Source organism: Molothrus ater, chromosome 3, assembly GCF_012460135.2.
Source record: "Molothrus ater isolate BHLD 08-10-18 breed brown headed cowbird chromosome 3, BPBGC_Mater_1.1, whole genome shotgun sequence".
In the NCBI taxonomy this organism is placed as follows: Eukaryota; Metazoa; Chordata; class Aves; order Passeriformes; family Icteridae; genus Molothrus; species Molothrus ater.
In genome coordinates this window covers 19,853,018-19,872,570 of record NC_050480.2, presented here as the reverse complement: position 1 = coordinate 19,872,570, position 19,553 = coordinate 19,853,018, and the positions used below count along the sequence as shown (strand labels likewise).

At 35.3% G+C, this 19,553-nt stretch overlaps 1 protein-coding gene across 1 annotated transcript in view; it reads left to right on the top strand.

The window, feature by feature from the left end:
• SPATA17 (spermatogenesis associated 17) overlaps positions 1-19,553 on the top strand; it is an 87,431-nt gene that overhangs the window by 55,655 nt on the left and 12,223 nt on the right. The window contains exons 8-9 of the mRNA XM_036380465.1: positions 3,364-3,515; positions 11,851-11,989. Coding sequence (XP_036236358.1) covers positions 3,364-3,515; positions 11,851-11,989 — 291 coding nt within the window. The remainder of the gene's footprint in view (positions 1-3,363; positions 3,516-11,850; positions 11,990-19,553) is intronic.

Genomic DNA, 19,553 nt, shown 5'->3' with positions numbered 1-19,553 from the left:
TGACATAAACATGACATTATAGCTTTACCTTCTGAGACCAAGGGGCTATGACAGTCCTTGAGCAGGATGTGACTGGCTGCATTGTCTCTCAGGAAAGAGGAAAGCTTTTGCCTTGTGAACATGGTGAGGAATCAGGCTTTTAAATAAATAGGGAATTCACAGTTCTTCCATTGTTAAGGTGCTCTTGCAAAATTGCTTTACTGTATACAAAGTATCTTACAAGCTTTTGCTTGGATTTGGAATATTTTATAGACCTTTCTAAGTTCAGATGCACACACAGCAGTCATGCACAGATAGCCTTTTAGAACAAACCAGAAGAGTTCTGTTTATTTTCTGCACCTCAAAGAGGGAATTTACTATATAATACTTTAATCCTTTCAGCACCCTGGGATGTACACTGTGGGGTAAATTTTCAAAGCACAGTGCGTGGATTTAGCTGCCCGACTCTTATTGATGTTAATGGGAGTCACACGGCTAAATCCCTGCACAACACTTTGACAATTTAGGCTTGTATGTCTAAGAAAAGGACACTGGTTTGAGCTGATGAAACAGCTGGAAATGAAAACCCACCAGAACACATCCTGAAAGTTGTCTGGTGTGACTATAAGAAATTTAATTACTAGATATACTTGTGTCCTCGTTCTTTGTGGTAACACTTCTTGGCACCAAGCTTCCTTTCCTAATATCTGCCTGGCTCACTTGTTACTTTTTTTCAGGTATCTAAAATTTTTATTGCCCCTAGGTTTAGATGTTTTACATGAGGATGTCAATTATATATGTTTAAAAGAAAAAAAAATTGACTATCTTTCAGTTTTCTCTTAGGGAAATGGGTATTTAGCATTTAATAGGTAAGGTCTGTGTATGTAAGATAGTGTATTTAATAGAAAGGTTTTAATGGTGCTTCTCCATCAGTTAGATCTATCATTTTTATTACTGAGTTAACTAGAATCATAGTTTGATAGAAACACAGATAATGCTAAAATTAGTCATCTATTCATTAAAAGGCATTAATAACAGAATGCACATTACCATTTAGATCTTTTGCATGCTGTTATCTGTTGTGGAATGGGGACAGTGAGGAATGCGTAATTTAATGCAGATTGTATTTTTTATTATGAGTTTCTGATGTTATGATAAAGTAGTAAGAATGCCGATCTGCTAACCTTTATTTGGCAAACCAGTTGGTATTAAGTAGACTTATGCTACTCAGTACAAAGTCCAAACATAGAGCATAGAGCTCTGTGAGTTTCCTTCAGGACAAACATTGTTGGTCAACTCCTACCATTCTTTTCCAAGCCTGACCTCCCCATAAAGATTTCCATTTTGAAGAGGATGCCTGGAACATTTACAAACATTGTCAATTTGAAAACTTTTTTTAAGCACCAATCTACCAGAGTTTCCACAAGTCTTAATCTTGTAAAATGGAAATAGACACATGGACTTTGTAGAGGTCTTTGTTTAAGATACATTCCTGAGGTCCCTATTACTAACTAAATTTCTTCAAATACATGATTCAGAGGAACACAAAAATCTTCAGGGAATGTTTAGAATTATCTCAGTATTCTAATATATATACTCTGCTTTCATTAGTGATGTCATAGCCTTATTTGGAGTGACCTTTACTTAGTTACATCCTTTCTCCCTCTCCTTCTATTAGTAGTCTCAGAAATTAAAGATGGAGAAAACCCCTTGCTTGGATATTTGATTATAACCTGGAGGTTATATGAGTCAGTACGTTTCAGTGAAGAAATAATACAATATTCTGAAAGACTACTTTTAAAATTAAACATATTTTTCTTGGTATTATTTGGTAATAGTACTTGTCTTTCTTCCTTCCTCTATATATCCACTTAATGCAAACATCTTGTAACAGAATATTCAATTTTATTATAAATTTTAAACTTTTTTTTAACTTGATCATCAGGTTATGTATTACTAAACACTGTTGACTAGTTTCAATGACCTATTCTAATAGTAAGTAGTCTCTCATAGGCGGTAGCACTTTTCATTCTGTTTTAAGACTTTTGTGTTCTTTTAAAATGAACATATTTTTCATGCAGACCATGAAAACAGAAGCAAGAAAATATCTGCAAGAAGTGTAAATATTATGCTCATTTGCTTACTGGGACTTTTAAAAAGATCTCAAAATCTTGGTGCTGTGCCTTTAAAAAGTAAAGTTCCAATAAAAATCCATTAACTACTTTTAAATATAGCAATCCTCCTGTCCAGCTGTGAAAAGTACTAGATGATACTTATTTGCCATTTGTGTTATTTACGGTCCATGACTTTTATGGTAACTGGTTCCTATTATTGGTTTCTATTAATGTAAAACATAAGTGAACATAAATGAGGCGTGAATCATTTCTTTTTATTAGCCCCACAGTCTTCACTCAGTGCTTGCAGTAACTCCAGCTGTGACTTGTTAGTGATAACCTATTCAAAGAAGGATATCTTTAAGAATAAAGGCTGTGATTAGGTTTCTTTGTCTGTTCATAGTTTCAAAAGGTTCCACTAGTTCATTGCAAGATCAACAATGATGAAAATAAAAATTAATTTTAATACTTCTAAGTTCAGGCTTGTTATTAAACTGCCATGAGTGACATGAGCACTAATTATATTCCAGGTAAGTTCTTAAGGGTTAATACTAGAAGTGAGACATATAGGATATGTCACTTCAGCAGCACAGGAGAGGACTTCCTCCTATTTATCCATGTTTTTAAATGGTAGATACTGATATAATCAGTTATTAAACAATATAATCTGGTAAAAAAAGACGTGTATGTGTATTTTTTTTTAAGAATTAAAAAGTTAATGTGAAATTAGATCTTTTAGAAATTGACTATGTGCCTATAGTACTGAAGTCATGTGTTTGAATTCTGTTAGAAGAATTATGTCTTAAGCCATGCATTAAGTTCCCTTCAAGGTAGGTTTATAGTTACATTGAAAAGAGCATGCTCTTTGAAGTTTGTTCCATGCAAAGTAAAATATTTAAGTTTTCTGCTTAAGCAGAATTTAGATATAGTTAATGATTGTTTTTTATTTCACCAATACTTTTTTCTAAGTAAAAACAAAGTTTTCCTAATCAGTTCTAACAATACATTTATTTAAAATTTAAAGTATTTACTAGTAGGTAAATAAATTTGGAGTGCACTCTCTTTGACGCTTTAGAGTATGTTATCAACCTTATGTTATTTGTAAGTCTCTATCAAAAGGAACAGCTTTAATTATTTTGGGAGAAGAGTCTTGCTACACTTCCCAAACATTCTGTGTCCTGTTTTGTCAGCGATATGCCATGAACAAAAGAGGGGAAAGAGAAGAACTGTAAGCCCAAACAGAGCACTTGTATTCTCCTGCACTTTTCAGGGGCCGTTCCGCGATCCCGCTGAGGTGTTGCAGCAGCGCTACAAGCCTGTGGAACCAACCCTGCGAGTGAGGGAGTCCATGTATGCATCACCAGCCAAGGCCAGAGACCCAACACGAGGGGAGGAATGGAGAAATCCCATCCATGACAATCAGTGAGTTCTTTGGCTCTTCTTATATTGTTGTGAGAATGTTTTCTTTATTCCATTGCTTTCAGAAACCTTTCATGCCTGACAAAATGAAATGTCAAACCTGACAGCTTACTAGAAAACATTTTATGTGTATACTTCTAAATTCTGTGTCCTCAGATTATAAACTGCTCAGGGCAGAGACCCTATCTTGTAATTGTATGACATGTGCCATCCGTATCTATGAGTGTCTAAAAGAACTTGTAATAGTAATAATATGTGATGCAACAGATGGCTTTAATGGGGAATAAGAAAACAAATGCAAATTCTGTCCTGCCACATGCACCTTGCCAAGGAAAAAACACTGTTTCAGTCTTCATATTCTGGAAACTTACTGGTTATGGGAAGAAAAAATGGTGTTGCATGCCAATAAGACTTGTTTTCTCTACCACAGCTCATTTGGAAGGGGAAGGAGCATATGTTGCATGTTAGAACATGACATAGAAACTAGAATAATCTTTGAAGCAGTTTGATTTCCTAAGCCATGGCAGCTGTAATAGTGCCAGACAGGCCAGTTCTTTTCCATAAAATCTCAAATACAGGCATAATCCATTACAAAAGATTAAGGCTTCTGTCCCAAAAGATTTAAGGCTGTTGCCAAAATATTTCCTTTTTAAATTTTTTTTTTAGCATGATGACTGTTAAACACTGTTTTATCCAATCATAATAAAAGCCTACTAAGTCATTTTCTCTGCCTTTGTAGTTACCTAGAAAAAGAATTATGTTTTGCCAAACTTTTCATTGAATTCACTGCTCTTGGCAATCCTTTGGCCCTTCAATACAAAATGCAGGACAGAAGGGAATCACTTTTCCTCATGAGCAGCCTGTGATCACTGGCACATGATGTTTTGTTATCTTTGATCTGTTTCATGCCTTTTTATCAGCTCCATATTGCTATGTGTCAGATTCAGGACTGGGACTTAAGAGTGCCAGAATCAATTGTGTTTACATGGTTTAACTTCTATGTTTTTATTTTTGGACCATTTCCCCCAATTTAAAATTAATAGTAACCTCGAAAGAAAATTCTATTCAGAAACAGTTTTGAAATTCAAAAAATATTTTATTTAGACTACTTTTTCACTTCTGGACAACATTTTTGGTGGGTTTTTTTTGTTTGGTTTTTTTTTGTGGGTTTTTCTGTTTGTTTGTTTAGTGAGAGATAGCACCCTTTATTTATTTCATACTAAAATCATAAGTGAGTTCAGTTCCAAGTACAAATATACTCCCCTTTTCTATTTCTCTCTGTATTCTTTCATGTACTGGTGTGCGGAGGAGGAAACAGCTTAATTTTCACATCTCAGCATAAATTTCTGGTTTTTTTCATTTTCATTTTTATATAAAATTTCTGCTGGAGAAATTTAAAATAACCCGTATTACTAGGTAGTAATTAATATGCTACCTCTCATTTAAAGTGTTTTCTTCACTGAATTAGTTGTGATTGATGCATTCAAACTGAGGTTAGATGATGTCCTTCATTTATAGACATGACTACATTGCCCAGTCTTTATTTGATGTTTACCCCAGACATTACTGTGTCAACACTTTCAGAAGGTCAGACCTTGCAATAAATGTTTCACTGACTCTTCAGTGAGGGAATTGTGAAGATTTGGTCTTGTACAGTTTAAATTTGAAGCCTCCAATTTTGGTAGATATTATTTCATGTGGGTCTTTATTTACCTTATGGGTAAGGAAGCATTTAATGCCATCCTTAATGCACAGAAGCAATGTCCCAACAATCAATGATTCCCAGCTTCATGCACACTAAAAGCAGAGTGTATTATACATTTTCAGGCTGTGATCATTCCATTTGTGCTTCTTATTCAACCAGCCATGCAAGGGTCACATCTGTAACCTTGAAAAGGTGATGACAGAGCTGCAGGTCATCACCAGGACTAATGCTCACTGGTAATGCTGCAGCTGCTGCATGGGATGTTGGTCTCCAGGGAGGAGCCAGCAAAGAGTTACTCAGATTCTACAGTAGTTTTTTCTCAGCAGTGTCTATTATGAATTGACAAATTTCTGTTTCTTGCTATGTAATTGTGTACTTTGGGACTTTATTTCTTCCTGGTAGTGCTTCCTATGCTGATTATTTTTCTGTTTTAGAAAATAAAGAGAGAATGAGCAGCAGAAGTCTGTGGCATTTATTGAGAAAGCTTGTGTTTGCATGAATGACATTTGCATTGATATGTATATTTCCAGAGTAGGTATTGTGTTGAGTCTCTTAAGACAAAAAGATTGTTGGCATGTACCTGAAATTTTCAGCAACATTCAGAATTCTCACAAACCTCTAATTATCAGTGGTTGTTCACAGGATAATAGGATGAGTGTTGCAAGCTCTGAGAAAGTTCTTGCTTTTGATAAAATGCACAAAAGATTTGGAAAAGTTGTGAGATTTTGAGGCAGGCAGAAGCAGTAAAAATGAAACCAAAAGAGAATATACTGTCCTCACTTAAAACAACTGTTGGAATTTCCTTTTCTGTAATGGAAAAGCAACTGGGTTATCCAGCCTAACAAAAATGATTCCTTTTTCTCATGTAATTGAAGCTGTTACTACCTTATTGGGCTATTTTTCATATAAATGAAGTGATTTCCCCCTCCACTTGTATAAGAATGACAATTGCATTCCTTTGGGATGGCTACTTAATATAGTGTCTAGTTTGAGACAACTGCTGGATCCAGCAGATTTAGATGAAGCATAAAAAGTTTCCTCAGTTGTGTGCAGGCGCATGCTGGCCTAATTTTCCAGAGAACAAAAATGTAAATTATTTTCATTAACTTAGATGAAATTTGTCTCATATAATATGCCTCATGCTTCAAAGTATACTATTAAACATCTTTTTGAAGTCAGCAAACATCAGAACAAGATGCAGTGTGGTGATAGCAAGAGTGTAAGGCTTAGGTTTCCTAATTTATTCTGGCATGACATCAGAAACATTACCTCAGCTTCTGGCTGTGTCTGTGCTCAGTGCTGTGCTGAAGATGCACAGCCTGGTCCTGGTCACACTGGTTCACTGGTGTGCAGCAATGTTTGCACATCCTGCCTCTCCTGTGCTGTGTGAATACAGCAGCACCCAGCTCCTCATGGACTTATTTCCAGCAAGATTGTGGTTTTCTTTGGAGCAGCTGAGGTGCTGTTGTGCTGCCCTGTGCTGGGCAGAACAGATACACTTGCAGAGAAATTAGTGACCTAAATAAGCTCTGTACTGGGAGAGCACCAATGTTATGAGCTGCCTGGTATTAATTGTAAGAAAACTTAAAATGCAAGTCACTTTCAGGTTTAGAGTTTTTAAAAAATCTTTTAATTTCTAGAGTTATAAAATCTTTTACTGTGTCTCTGACTTAGCTGCAGTGAAAATGGCTACTACATTTTTTGTCATACAAACACAGCACATCTGAAAACTTTTTTCAACTTATACTTAGTTTGTCATATGCTTTGCAACTTCAGCAATTTGCATATTTTCCGGACTGTTATTGTATTATGATAAACAGGGATTATCATATATTTTCAGATAATGTTTTCTTAACAATTCAACTTCTATTTGTAACTCTTCCATTTATTTTAATTACTAGCACAGTGTGCAACATTTATTAATCAGCAGAGTCTTTTTAAGTTAAAATACTAAATTAGCTAACCCCATTAACACAGAATACTCCAAACAAGCAGTAATAGGAGAGGTAGTTACTGTGCAAATTGTATTATACATGCGGGTGCTCTAGGGCACAGTTAAGCATGATTACCCTCTTTTGATCCAGTATTCCTCTGCTTCTTCCAGCTAATTTCCACTGGAAATTTACAAAGTAGAGCCTTCATTTTTCCATCTTAATTTTTCTAATGAAGTTCTGGTACTTTATAACACTGGGAATGCAGATAATAAGTCTGTGTATAATTAAGAAGTTCCGGAATTTGCTGCAGAAGAGATCTCTTTTACTTCCTACAGGAACTAGGCTGTGCTTTTATTTGCCACATTACATTATTGCAGACAGGGGTTAAATAAAAATAGCCAGAGAATTTTTAGATTTACTGATGTTACAATCAAAGTGATTGATACTTTTTCAATAAACCGTGTATTTAGTATATTTCCAGAAACAATATTTGTACTAAGACACCCAAATGGGCTTCTTGTGGCAAAACCAGTGCACTAAAGATAATGTCACTAGATATGCTAAATAAAATATTCCATCTTTATTCTTGTATCTAACACTTTGATTTTAATATACATGCATTGTAAAGTAAATAATGTCTGCCTTGCTGCAGTTGTTTGGCTATGGGAAAACCATTATGCTTCCTTCTTTGTTCCCCAAGTGAAAAGATTGGATTTGATGAAAAAATTGCTTCAGGTATAATACAAATTTGAAAGCTTAAAATTAACGTCGTGTTTTATTAAAGAAAAAGAAGAAGATAAAATATTCACAGATTTCTGACAGAGAAGCATGGCTTGTTTGGAGCTAATTGTTCATGGAATTCTTCAAAGCGAGATGAATTTGAATTAAATCAAGACAACAAAGAATTGAATTGGTATTGTATAAAAACACTTTAGATAAAAAATTAGCAATGTCATAGAGCTAATACTTTGCTGGCATTTTTCCTACTAAATTAAAAAAATGTACAGTACATACAAATGTAAAAGTTTGAAAAGCCATGTAACAATGCTCTGTTTTATATTTCTAACTGTGCCCTGGCAGGGCAGCATGTGTGGCAGTCCAGCAGTAGATCTGGTAGAGCTTTCTCAGAACACTGGGAATGTTTTGAAGCTTTTCTGGGATCAGGATTACCTGCTTGCTCCACTAGACTGCTGGGATTTTGCCTCTTGGGTAGATTCAGAGAACAGGCTGAGGACCACTCCAGTTTATTGTGGCCATTTAAATTTCAATAAAAAGTCACTGCCTCTGTCCTGTGTCCTATTGGTAGGTTCCATATAGCATTGGGACACTGTTGCCCAGCAGTCAGTGATGGACCTGGGAAATTCTCCTTCCTGCTTGCGCTGCTGTGCTCCTCTCACACTGCCATAGACACCAGAAACCAGTTCCTGCTGCTGCTCCTGTCATCTCTGTCAACCCAGTTCAAAAACCTTCAGCATGTAAAAAGCCTTTTCCATCTTCTGTCAAAGTAGTAAGAGAGATTGCAATAAAAGAGGCAGACTAAAGGGAAGAAATGGTAGGTGAGGAATGTAGGAATAAAAATTGTGGAGGGGGAGTGTAAACGTGTGAGGGGAAAAAAGGTTTAGAAAGATGAAATTACTAGTAGAAGGAAGGTCCAGGACAGGATGAGAGATAAAAACATTTTTATTTTTGTTAGCAACAAATATCTGTAGCGTCTTTGAAATTTAAATACTTCTAGCAGCTGTCAGGTCCTGGTTTGGCTACTAAGAGAAGCCTTCTAAGTCTTCTTAGGCTAATTAGTTTGGGGTCCCGGCAGCAGTGCAGCTGGCCTTCATCACCAGTGACACAGCCAGCCTTGGTCCTGATCCTTTTCAGGTTATGTATGAGTAATACTGCCATTTGTAGTTTCTCATTTCTGGTTCCAACCCTTTCCTCATTTTGATTGTATCCTTTGACATATTTCTCATTCAGGCTGATATTAAATAATTTTTCATTTTTCAATATATTTATTTAGAGAAAGTTCACCTTCCATTAAGTCATCTTTTGGGAAGTCTCAGCTTATACTGACTTTTTCTTGTAGCCCAATAAAACATCAATACAGAATTTAATTATTTTTTGATTGGTACTTCTGTCTCTGTCATGTTAACTGAAAACATTTAAGAATTTCTGAATTTACACTTAAATCACAAGGAAAAGCTGAAAACTAGATGTAGGAATAATGAGTGAATGTTTTGAAATCTAAACTATTGAAATCTAAACTTGTGCAGTTGATAATGGTATCCTGGTCTGAATTTAATGTTCTTCTTCCACCACTCTCTTCTGTCACTTTTGGAGAACTTACTGTTGTTAATTTTGGGACAAGCTGTATCAGGTGTATACAAAGAAGTACAGAACATAATAACATTACTGAAGTGTTTTGCAGTGCTATTACTTCTTGTTATTATTATGGTTTGGGGGGATATAACGACTTTGGTATTACTCCCATTAATTTGGTTACCCTACTTAGGACAAAAAATTGTTGCAATTCTTTTAATTACTTATTCACATAAGGTAAATTCTCACTTAATTTAAGCAAACACTGAATTTACAAGCATGTTGTTAGAGAATCATCACTTTAAGGATTTGCCCCCTGACTCTGAGAGCAGAACTGTAAACAGAAGAAAAAGCTTCTATTTGATACCATTATCCTCTATTATATTTTTTTCTTTCATTTAAAAGAAAATACTGCTTGTTATGTCTCAAAGTGTTAATTTTGGGGTGTTTTTTTTGAATCATAGAACCTACATTACTCTGAGAATTTTTTTGCCAAAAGACAAAGATTAAATGATCCACAGTAAAATCAAAACCTCTATGTAGAATTTTTTATTTTGGGAAAATGATAATAATTTACTTCTACTTTTCTCAAGATTTTTAATTATTTTGTCTGTAATGCATTTTACAGAAATTCATATTAAATTATGAATGCTCTGGCTCAACTAAATTCTGTGCATATATGGGTAAATCCCAAAACTGCAAGAATTGTCTTCTCAGCTATCCAATCCCCTGAGAAAGCCAATTTTCTTTCATGTCTGAACAAAAGAAAAATGTACTATTAAAATGCAATTCAGAAGTGATAAAAACTGCAAGTGGAGCAGCCGGCTCACAGCACCTTCGATGTATTCTCTGGGACACTGGGGCCACATTAATTTTTGTGTGTGTGTGATGTCCATCCCATGTGCAAATTAGCATTACAAGTACCCTAATCTGTCTTGTGTGAGGGTGTTCTTTCCCATGGGTATACACATGCTACTATAGCTTTTTATTATTTTAAAGTCTGCTAACTCAGGGTTTTCCTTTCACTAACTTTACATGGCATTTGTTTGTGGCACGTGATAGAAGAAGTTGATACAGCTGGTAAGATTCTCAAACCATTTCTTTTTATGAGGTGGAAAGAAAGAAAAATAATTTTCAAAACCACTCAAACAGTTGTTGATAAATCAGTTAATCAAAATAATTAGTTTTCTGCATCTGTATCAGCTGAGAGACAAAGAAGAGTATTTTAATCCTCATTTTTATACAACTTTCTTTGCCTAACTCTTATGGACACTCTGGATTCTGAAAAGGTTTCAGCTGAGGAAGGGTTCTAATTAGCTACACTTCTTGTCATAGGATTTAAAAGTGATATTTTTGACTTCTGAAGCATATAATTCTAATTTTACCGAGATTTTTTTCCTGCACTTCTAGAATTAAGAACACATGTTGATTTTTTTCAGAATATCAGCAATGATAAACCTAATTTCCAGTGTTTTGCTTTATAGTAAAATGTACTTGTTTGCTCTCATGACTCTCCTGGAAACTGGAATAGATGGAACTAAGATGTGTTTGTAGGGTCTCTTGCAGATCTTCTATATACAAGATGTTTTTCACTTTCCTTGATACAGTTTGCTGTGGAACCTACCCAAAAAACCTGTGGTTGTCCCTGGCAGTTAGGGACATCCATCTGAAAACCCCTTCCAGCAGGTAGCTGGAGCTGCACTGCTCGCTGGCACTATCTAAGCAGCAAGTCCATCATCATTATCACCGAAAATGAAAGAACCTGGCTCAAAAAGATTGCTAATTAGGACATAATTATAACCTAAGAGTAAAGTACACAGTCTGTGAATTCTGAAGAAACAATTTCTCTGTTTTGTGGTTTATAAATATGAGCAAGTTTCTGTTCTGCTAATGAGAATATGGTTTATTTAGCTTTGGCTGTGACAAAGCAAGGATGCCTATCTCCAGAGGTGATGTCTGTCCCCGTGCATGGAGAGTGCCTGCCACTGGCAGCTGGCACAGGCTGCACTCTCTGCTAGGACCTGAGGCATCAGCAGGCACCTGCCAGCAAAGGGGCCCCTGATCGTCCTGCACACATCCCACCAGTTGTCAGTACAGATACACACAAAGTAATAATCTACTCATGCAAGTGAACCAAGTTAGATCCTTGTGCATAAAGTCTTCATTTTATCCTGTTGAAACTCACTGTCTCTTTGCTCCAATTTTATTCTGAAAAAGGCTACAGGAGAAATTGCAGTAATCCTCTCACAATACTGAGAGGAAACATTAAGAGGATAGTGAAAAATATCAGGAACATGTGTACACTTCATCTCCTGCAGCATGGATTTACACCAATCCTGTGGCATCTAGAGAAGAGCATAACTGATTCTAAAATATTCTTTAATTTCAGGTTTCTGCCATTTTCTTCATATCATAAAAATTATGAGAAGTATGAGCCATCACTTTTTAAGTCAGGCAAATATGGCAAAGAAGCTTATGGAACTAAATATTTCAGAGAAGTATATCCTAAGAAGTGGATAGCAGACAAGGTAAGTCACTGCAAAGTCAAGAATTTATTTACTTTTTTTAGATTGATGTTTTATTAGAACTAAGTGAATTTCAGTATGATCCAACTATCATGGAATCCAATAGGATTCTTTCTAGCATGTTATAAAATCATGTAGTTAGAGCTGTGATGGGATGTGAAATTTCCTTGACTCTCTGGTAAATTCAATTTGAGGGAATTCAACACCTGTTGGTCCTACAAGATCAGGATTTAAGACTGTGATTAAGTAAACCTTCAGTTATATGCATTTTCCTAAGTTTCATTCTGTTTGAATTGCCTTTTCTGATTTAAGAGAGGTTGTATATTTACTCTTACACATTAGGATAAACTTCAGGAAATTATAGGAAAACCTGATTAAAACAGCACAATATTCTTTGGAAAAATCTTAAAACTAGTGAATAGCTGTTTTTTATTTTAAGAAGGCCTCGTTAAATTGCCTGCTTTGTCAGGAGCATCTCATATATGTCTGGTTTTGTAGTGCTGTAAGAGGTAATTTTTCTAAGAACATGAGTTTGTGTAGTGTTTGCATTACTCCTATTTGTATTAGGTATCTTAATCACTTGAAAATTTCTGAGTACAAAAAAGGTAATGGACTTTGGCTCTGTGCTGCACTCTCTACCCGTACAGTTAGGGGACTGGAGCATCTTTTGTAGGAGCAGAGGCTGAGACAGCTGGAACACTTCAGTCTGGAAAAGAGAAGGCACAGGGGAGATCTTATTGAAGTGCATAAGCACCTGATTAGAGCAAAAGAAGAACAGGACCCCAGATTTCTCTCAGACTCCATAGTGTCCAGTGACAAGAGTCAATGAACACAAGCGAAGTGCATGAAATTCCATCTGAACACAAGAAAACACTATTTTTTTTATTCTTCTTTTTCTTTTTCTGTGTGGGTGACAGAGCACTGGCACAAGTTGCCCAAAGAGGTTGGATAATCTTTATCTTTGGATAAATCCATGGTCTAGGCAACCTGCTCTAGCTGAGTAGGGGGGCTATAGAGGGTGATCTCGAGAGATCTCTTCCTACCTAAACAATTATGGAATGTTGTAAGATATAATTAATTATTTCCTTGAGAGCAGTTTAACCTTTGTAAATATACAGCAAGCTCCAAGGAATCTTAGTTTGAGAAGGAATATTTTTAAAAGATTTTTCCTCAAAACTTTAAGGTTTAAAAATGAGCTCAGAGTAAAGTTTTGGTATTTCAACATGCATTAACTGTATCTCCTTGCAAATAAAACATCAAAAATCAAACAAAAATATTTCTGAATTTCAAAGGCAAGGAGTGGAAGATATGACTGGCTGTAGTCCTACAGTATAAGTATGATATATAAAAACTACCTAAATGTCTTATTTCTGTTGCTTGTATGTCCTGTAAAGACTTTCTTTTTCAGTTCTTAGCAGTTCTTGCTCAGGCTCAGATGATGATATAAAAAACCTAAAGATATTCATACTGTATATCATATCACACATATATAAACCATGGGCTTAGCTAAAAACTCTACTTGTGATCTTGGATAGATACCAACCTAAATCTCTGGTGGTCAATGGCTGTATACATTAACCCAACACGACACAGAGCATTCCAACCCCAATTCTAAATCAATATGAAGCTTCCATTAGGAGCCCCTTGCCCCAGCAGAGAGATAAGAGGAGAAAAGGGCTATTTATGACATACCTAATGCTTTAAAGGGTCATTATTATCAGGAAAAAATCCAAAAATGAACCTCAAAACCTCAAACTCCTCATGGCAGTTTAATGGAAAAAGGCCTATAAGCAGGTGTGAGGTCATACTTTCCTAACTGTTAAATTTGATAGAACTCTGTGTCACTTATTTCTAAACTCTATGAAAACTTTGCATATATCAATGCAATGAACAAAATTATCTGTTCTAATGAATCACAAGACTGACTGGCATGTAAAAAAATAGTAGAAAACAAAAAGGGTTTTTGCTTAATAGCTTGTCTGCTGAACATAACCCTCTTTTGAGTTTACCACAAGGTTATATCTTTGTGGATGCAGCCTCTATTACAACCTAAATAACTGATAACACTGCCATGATCTCTGTTCAGTTTCTAACAGTCTTATGCTACACAAGTTTCTTGTGTTGTTGCTGATAAGGCTGTGTAAGTTCTTCCAAGGAGTCAAGTCAGTGGTCAGTTCATCAGTGACCTGTCTGAGCTGCTGAGGAATTATTTAATGTTAGTTGATAGTAGGTGGCTTTTTTTAATATTAAGTACAGAAAGTTTCTTTGAGAGTGTGTGTGTATGTGTGTGTGTGTGTGCGCACGAGCACATCCTAGTTGTATTTTCTGGAGGTTTTCATGTGTTTATTACTATGCAATTTAATTCAAGTCACAAAAAGATTAGTATGTAAATTATATAATTACTTTAGAAGCAAAATGAGCAACAATGAAAAATATTACCTTGTTACATTTCTTCCAGAAAATGAAAGGATATTAGCATAGGCTTCCTCTAAACATAATAACTACCATATCTATGTGAGGAAAAGTTAGTAGTTCTTTTTTCATCTAGTTATAATCCGGATATTTTTATCTCACTCTGTTTACATTTCAAAGAAGTTTGAGTTAAGGGAAAAAGTGTTCTGTTCCAATTCTTCATTATAAACAAGGAAGGAATGGAAATACTAGACCTTTAGTAAAACTGAATCTAGTTAGTTTACTCAGTAAATCAGTTTAAAACATAAAACTGCTTATATATTTTAAGTTTTACACCATCTATCTCAATACATGGGAATGCCTTTGATAGGATTAATGTAAGAAGCTTCAATATAAAAAATTTGCTAGTCGCTAGGAATTTAATCTACAATGATAGGTTCCAGTGTAGATGGATAGCCAAGGGATCAAATACACTAACTATAGTCTTTCAGCTATCAAAACACTCACATATGTTCATATTTGGTGAGGCAGAAATAATAGCTTACAGTCTTTAATCGCTATTGGAATTAGTTTGCATATGCATTTTAGAAAACTGACTTTAATGGCAGCATTTAATTTTTTCTTATTTGTAAAATTCAGGAAGTGATAGTTTAAGATGTTCCATTCTGATAGATTCTTCCCTCTGATGCCTTATTATAGGTGAATTACAGTACAACTGAATCACAGTTTCATTATTTGCACAGGCATTTTGGCCCGAAACAGAATTTTATTATCTACAAAGCATAAAAATACCCAGGACTGCAAAGAATTAATTTAGAGAACCTAAGCATATTGCACAGAACATAAAGTTGACCTTTACCGTCTACAGCTTTTGGAATGGAGTGGGATGTGGAACACATCGTAGATTTAATGTGGCACAACGCTGTCTGCAGAAACTTGGGTGGGACTGTGACTGCCTGCCCATTGCAGCCGGTGATTGAATCTGCTGTCACCAGCATCCTGATAATAATGAACATTCAGCTTAACGACCGTGATTATGATTATCATAATTGATGTGCAAGTGCAGTGTGTGGGGATCATTACGGCTGAACTGTACAGCAGAGAAACATGCCTTAGTTATAGATAATTGTACTTTTATGCATTGATTGGGATAAAATACGCCTTTCAAGTTCAACAGGCCTGCTTGATATAATTTTAGTAAGATTTCTACATGTATGAATTGATGTTTATGAGCTTCCTGCAAAACATTCATTCTAGCTGTTTGTTTTGAATGGCTTCATTCCATTAATAATGGGAAATAATTAAATAATTAGATGTTGTCTAATGGAAATCACTTCTACAATATTGCCAGCATTAATCAAATATCAACTTCAAATAATTCTGATAATCATGGCCTTGCCTGGGCTAGGAAACACAGCTCTTGTAATTCACCACCAACACAATTCTACTTCTGGGGTGGAGCAATGGAAGCAGGGGTGTGGTCAACGCTGCTGGCATTTTCACACTGTACTGTGTAGCCATTAGAGCAGGCAATAGTTGCTCCATGTGTAAATTATATCACTTCCATCTTTGTCACCAGAGGCAGAGAATTACAGGCTCAGATTCAGCCAGGGTAGATAAAGGCACAATCAACAGCTTCAGTCAATTTTGTTGAACAGTGATTGCCTTCAACTGTGATTGCATGAAGTTGCAGAAGTATTTAATTAAATCATGACACATATAACAGATAAAAATGACTATATATTTCAAGCCAGAATTTATATAAAGAATGTTACAACATATGTATAATGAAAAGTATAGTTTCATTGCTTTACACTAGGCATAAATTTGCCTCTTTGTCCAAGAACTGACAGGTTTTCAATCTGGGTTAATAGAGAAAACAGAAAAAATTCTTGTAGTGGGGGAAAGAGATTCTGTCTGTTTGAAAATTAGTTTTATCTCTTGTAAGGCCAACACATAAAACAGTCATGTCTAGTGGATGATGTCATTATGAGGCAGAATTTTTGATACACTATTTGTGCTTTTCCATCCCTGTCTATATTGAAATTTACTTAAACTCCACCTTAATTCCATTTTTCTAACCTTCCAGTGATTTGACTTGAGATCATAGGTATGATCTGTGTGAAATCTTGAATTCTTTCTTGCTGAGACTGTGGCTTCATTTTATCAAAGAAATTTGCTTGTTTTCACTTTAATTAGAAAAAAAGATTATCCAATAAAATTTTCTAGTACAGTGTGATACTGGCTAATGAATGTGCATCTGAACTGTCAGCTTTATTACCTTTTAAAAATTTAAAGGCCATATTTACCAGTGTGCTTTGTGACAGGAGTTACTAATGTACATGAGAAGTGCTAGCACATATTTGGAATATCAGATTCATAGTTCTCCAACCAACCTCAGTGTGTTTTCCTAGGCAATACAGATCTCACGCAATGTGGCAGCCAGAAGGGAATTATTAGATGGGCTGTAAGAGTTTGCTTGTCCCAATCCTGGTTTCCTTATGAGCCATGTCAGGGATAATAAGGGTTGTTGCCAAAGTGGGATGCACTCCAGTGACCCCCAGCCCATGACGTGGCTCCCGTATTGCTGTTACTGCTGGCATGACTTGATGTATCTATACAGATACTCCAAGTGGACCCTTAGTTTGAGTTATCAATTATCTGCTTCCAACAAAACACTGCTTTCTCTCTTTTTTCTTTGGTATCCTGAGTTCTGAACCAAAACAAATAATTTAAATCCAAGGATCTGGTCCAATAACAATATGTACTGTACTATCCATGAAAAGTCTGTCTGTTCTACCTGTAACATGTATTTTCTGCTCTCAGAAGAACCACTTGGAGCCAGAATGCTGCTGTAAATAGTGATTACTTTCCTCCACATAGGTTGATTCCCTCAACAGTATTACTCTTCAGAGCTGTGAGCTCCATGGAGCATAGGTGTTTGGCTCCCTGATTAGATAGTACAGAAAAAGAGCAGTGTTGCCCAATTTAATATCACAGAAGAACTTAATAAGCAGGTGGTCTTTTAAACTGGGTAACAAAAGGTATCTTAAAGTCAGTTTTGCAACTTCTACTTCTGATCTCTTTTTCTATTTTTTTGGTAAATGTCATAATGTACTGATGAGAAGGAAAGGTATTGAGGAAAGCAGGAGTGTGCCATGTTCAAAAATGGGAACACCAGACATTACCTCTCATTCACAGGCTAGAATGAAGTCTCTTTTATGAGATGCACCCATTTAGTTTTCCAGGAAAGCAAACGACAATTCCTACTTCTGACAGCTTACATAATGATCTTTCCAGGTTCCTTGTGACTCTGACTTATTCACAGAATTACATTTTGTTATGAAGATTACTTTCAGAGCTCTCACTGGAAAGGTTCTGAGTTGTAGATTGTTTTCTTTGAGAAAATCCTTAAGATCACCACTGTTGGGTTGCTTTTGAAAAATGCTATTCTTGATATACAATTAATAATTATTACTCAAATTACATTCTTGGTTGTAGAAAGATGGTTAACACTCTGAAGTAAATAAAAACATGCAAACTGTACCCTTGGCTAATGTTCAACTAAATGCAGAAAAGAATCTGTGCATAACTGGAAGGCTGAAAAAAGTTTCTAGTGGTTACTGATGAGTCACAGGGTCTGATGTATATAATTTTGTAATAATAAAAAATAATAAATAATAATAAAAACCTTGCATATTAACAGACCCAGGTCTGATTTTGAAATAATGCTACAAAGTAGTATCTGAGAAGAGTCAAACCATTCAATTATTTGCATAAGAAGAGATACTGTCACCACTAGTCTAATCAAATCCATTCTAGTGGTTATTTGTAAGGGTTTGTGGGCAACTAGTTGAATATTTTATAAAACCTGATTTTCAGTTCTGTAATTTCTCAGCGGGAAAATGCAGTCCCTTGATGATGATCCAAGGCTTTGAAGAATAAATTGATTCGAAGGAGAAAATTAGATGGCACTTATTAGACTGTCTAACTAGCAATCCTCTGTCATTTGTCTGTTGGACAATAAATGTCTTGCTTTGCCTACCTTCCTCATTTAATAATGTAACTTGCATTTAGTGGTATAAAAGAAAACCTTGCATTTTTAGTAAGAGTTTAGCCAGTATTTCTGAGTGAGATGTATGTATATTTAAGCTTTATAAATAATTTCCATTTTACACATTGCTTAAACATTTTAAAGCCTCTTATTTAATCAGAAACACTTTAGAAATAGAGTATCTTGCCCAATTCCTTCAATATATGCTTAGTGTGCATTACAATAATTTGTGGCACAGCTTTAAATTGCAAAAAAATCAGTTAATCTAGAAACAGTAGATACTAGTGTTACACCTAATTTGTTTATATTGGTTTTAGGTGTTGACTATTTGGATATGATTTTGTTTGTTGGAATTCAAAATCTGTATACTAAACTGGGAAATCCATGGCCTTGCCTTTTCATATCAGTTTTGCATAGACTGTTCAGTATTCTTGGAATTAAGTAAATTTTTTTATATGTATGTCAAACATAATGTATTTCAACTCAATTCAATTTACCACAATATTGAATTAAAAAGGCTATATTTTGAAGTCACTTAAAATTCTTTATGGAACTTATCTGCAAAAGCAAGCTACTTATTATTTGATAATACTCACCGAGACCTTGTTTGTGCTTGTTAAATGGAGTTGAAATTAAAGTAACCAAAAGCTTTTGGTTACTTTATCTCAGAGGTTACAATCCTCTGAGAATTATGTGGGCCATACAACTGTTGAAAGCTTCAGGTTTGAGAGCTGGTCCTCAGCCCTAGCATAACTGGGATACATCCATGGAGCTGGGCCAATTGGCACAAGATAAGAATCTGACCCATAATGAACATAATATGTAAATTCATGCCATTCAGACAGAATGTTCTAGGAAAAATGGTGTCACCTATTTTCTCAGAAAAGTAGACTTGTAAAATCTCATCTTTAAACATACATTGCTGGTGAGTTTGAAAAATTGAGGTCTAAGATGAGAGACACATATTTTGATGACTTTCTTGCAACAGGTTCACATAGGACTTCAGACTGTTGCATCTTGAAATGATGTCTGAATTAGAGATTTTGCTACACTGACTCATTATGATTGTAGAGTTTTATAATTTAAACGCTAATAACACCT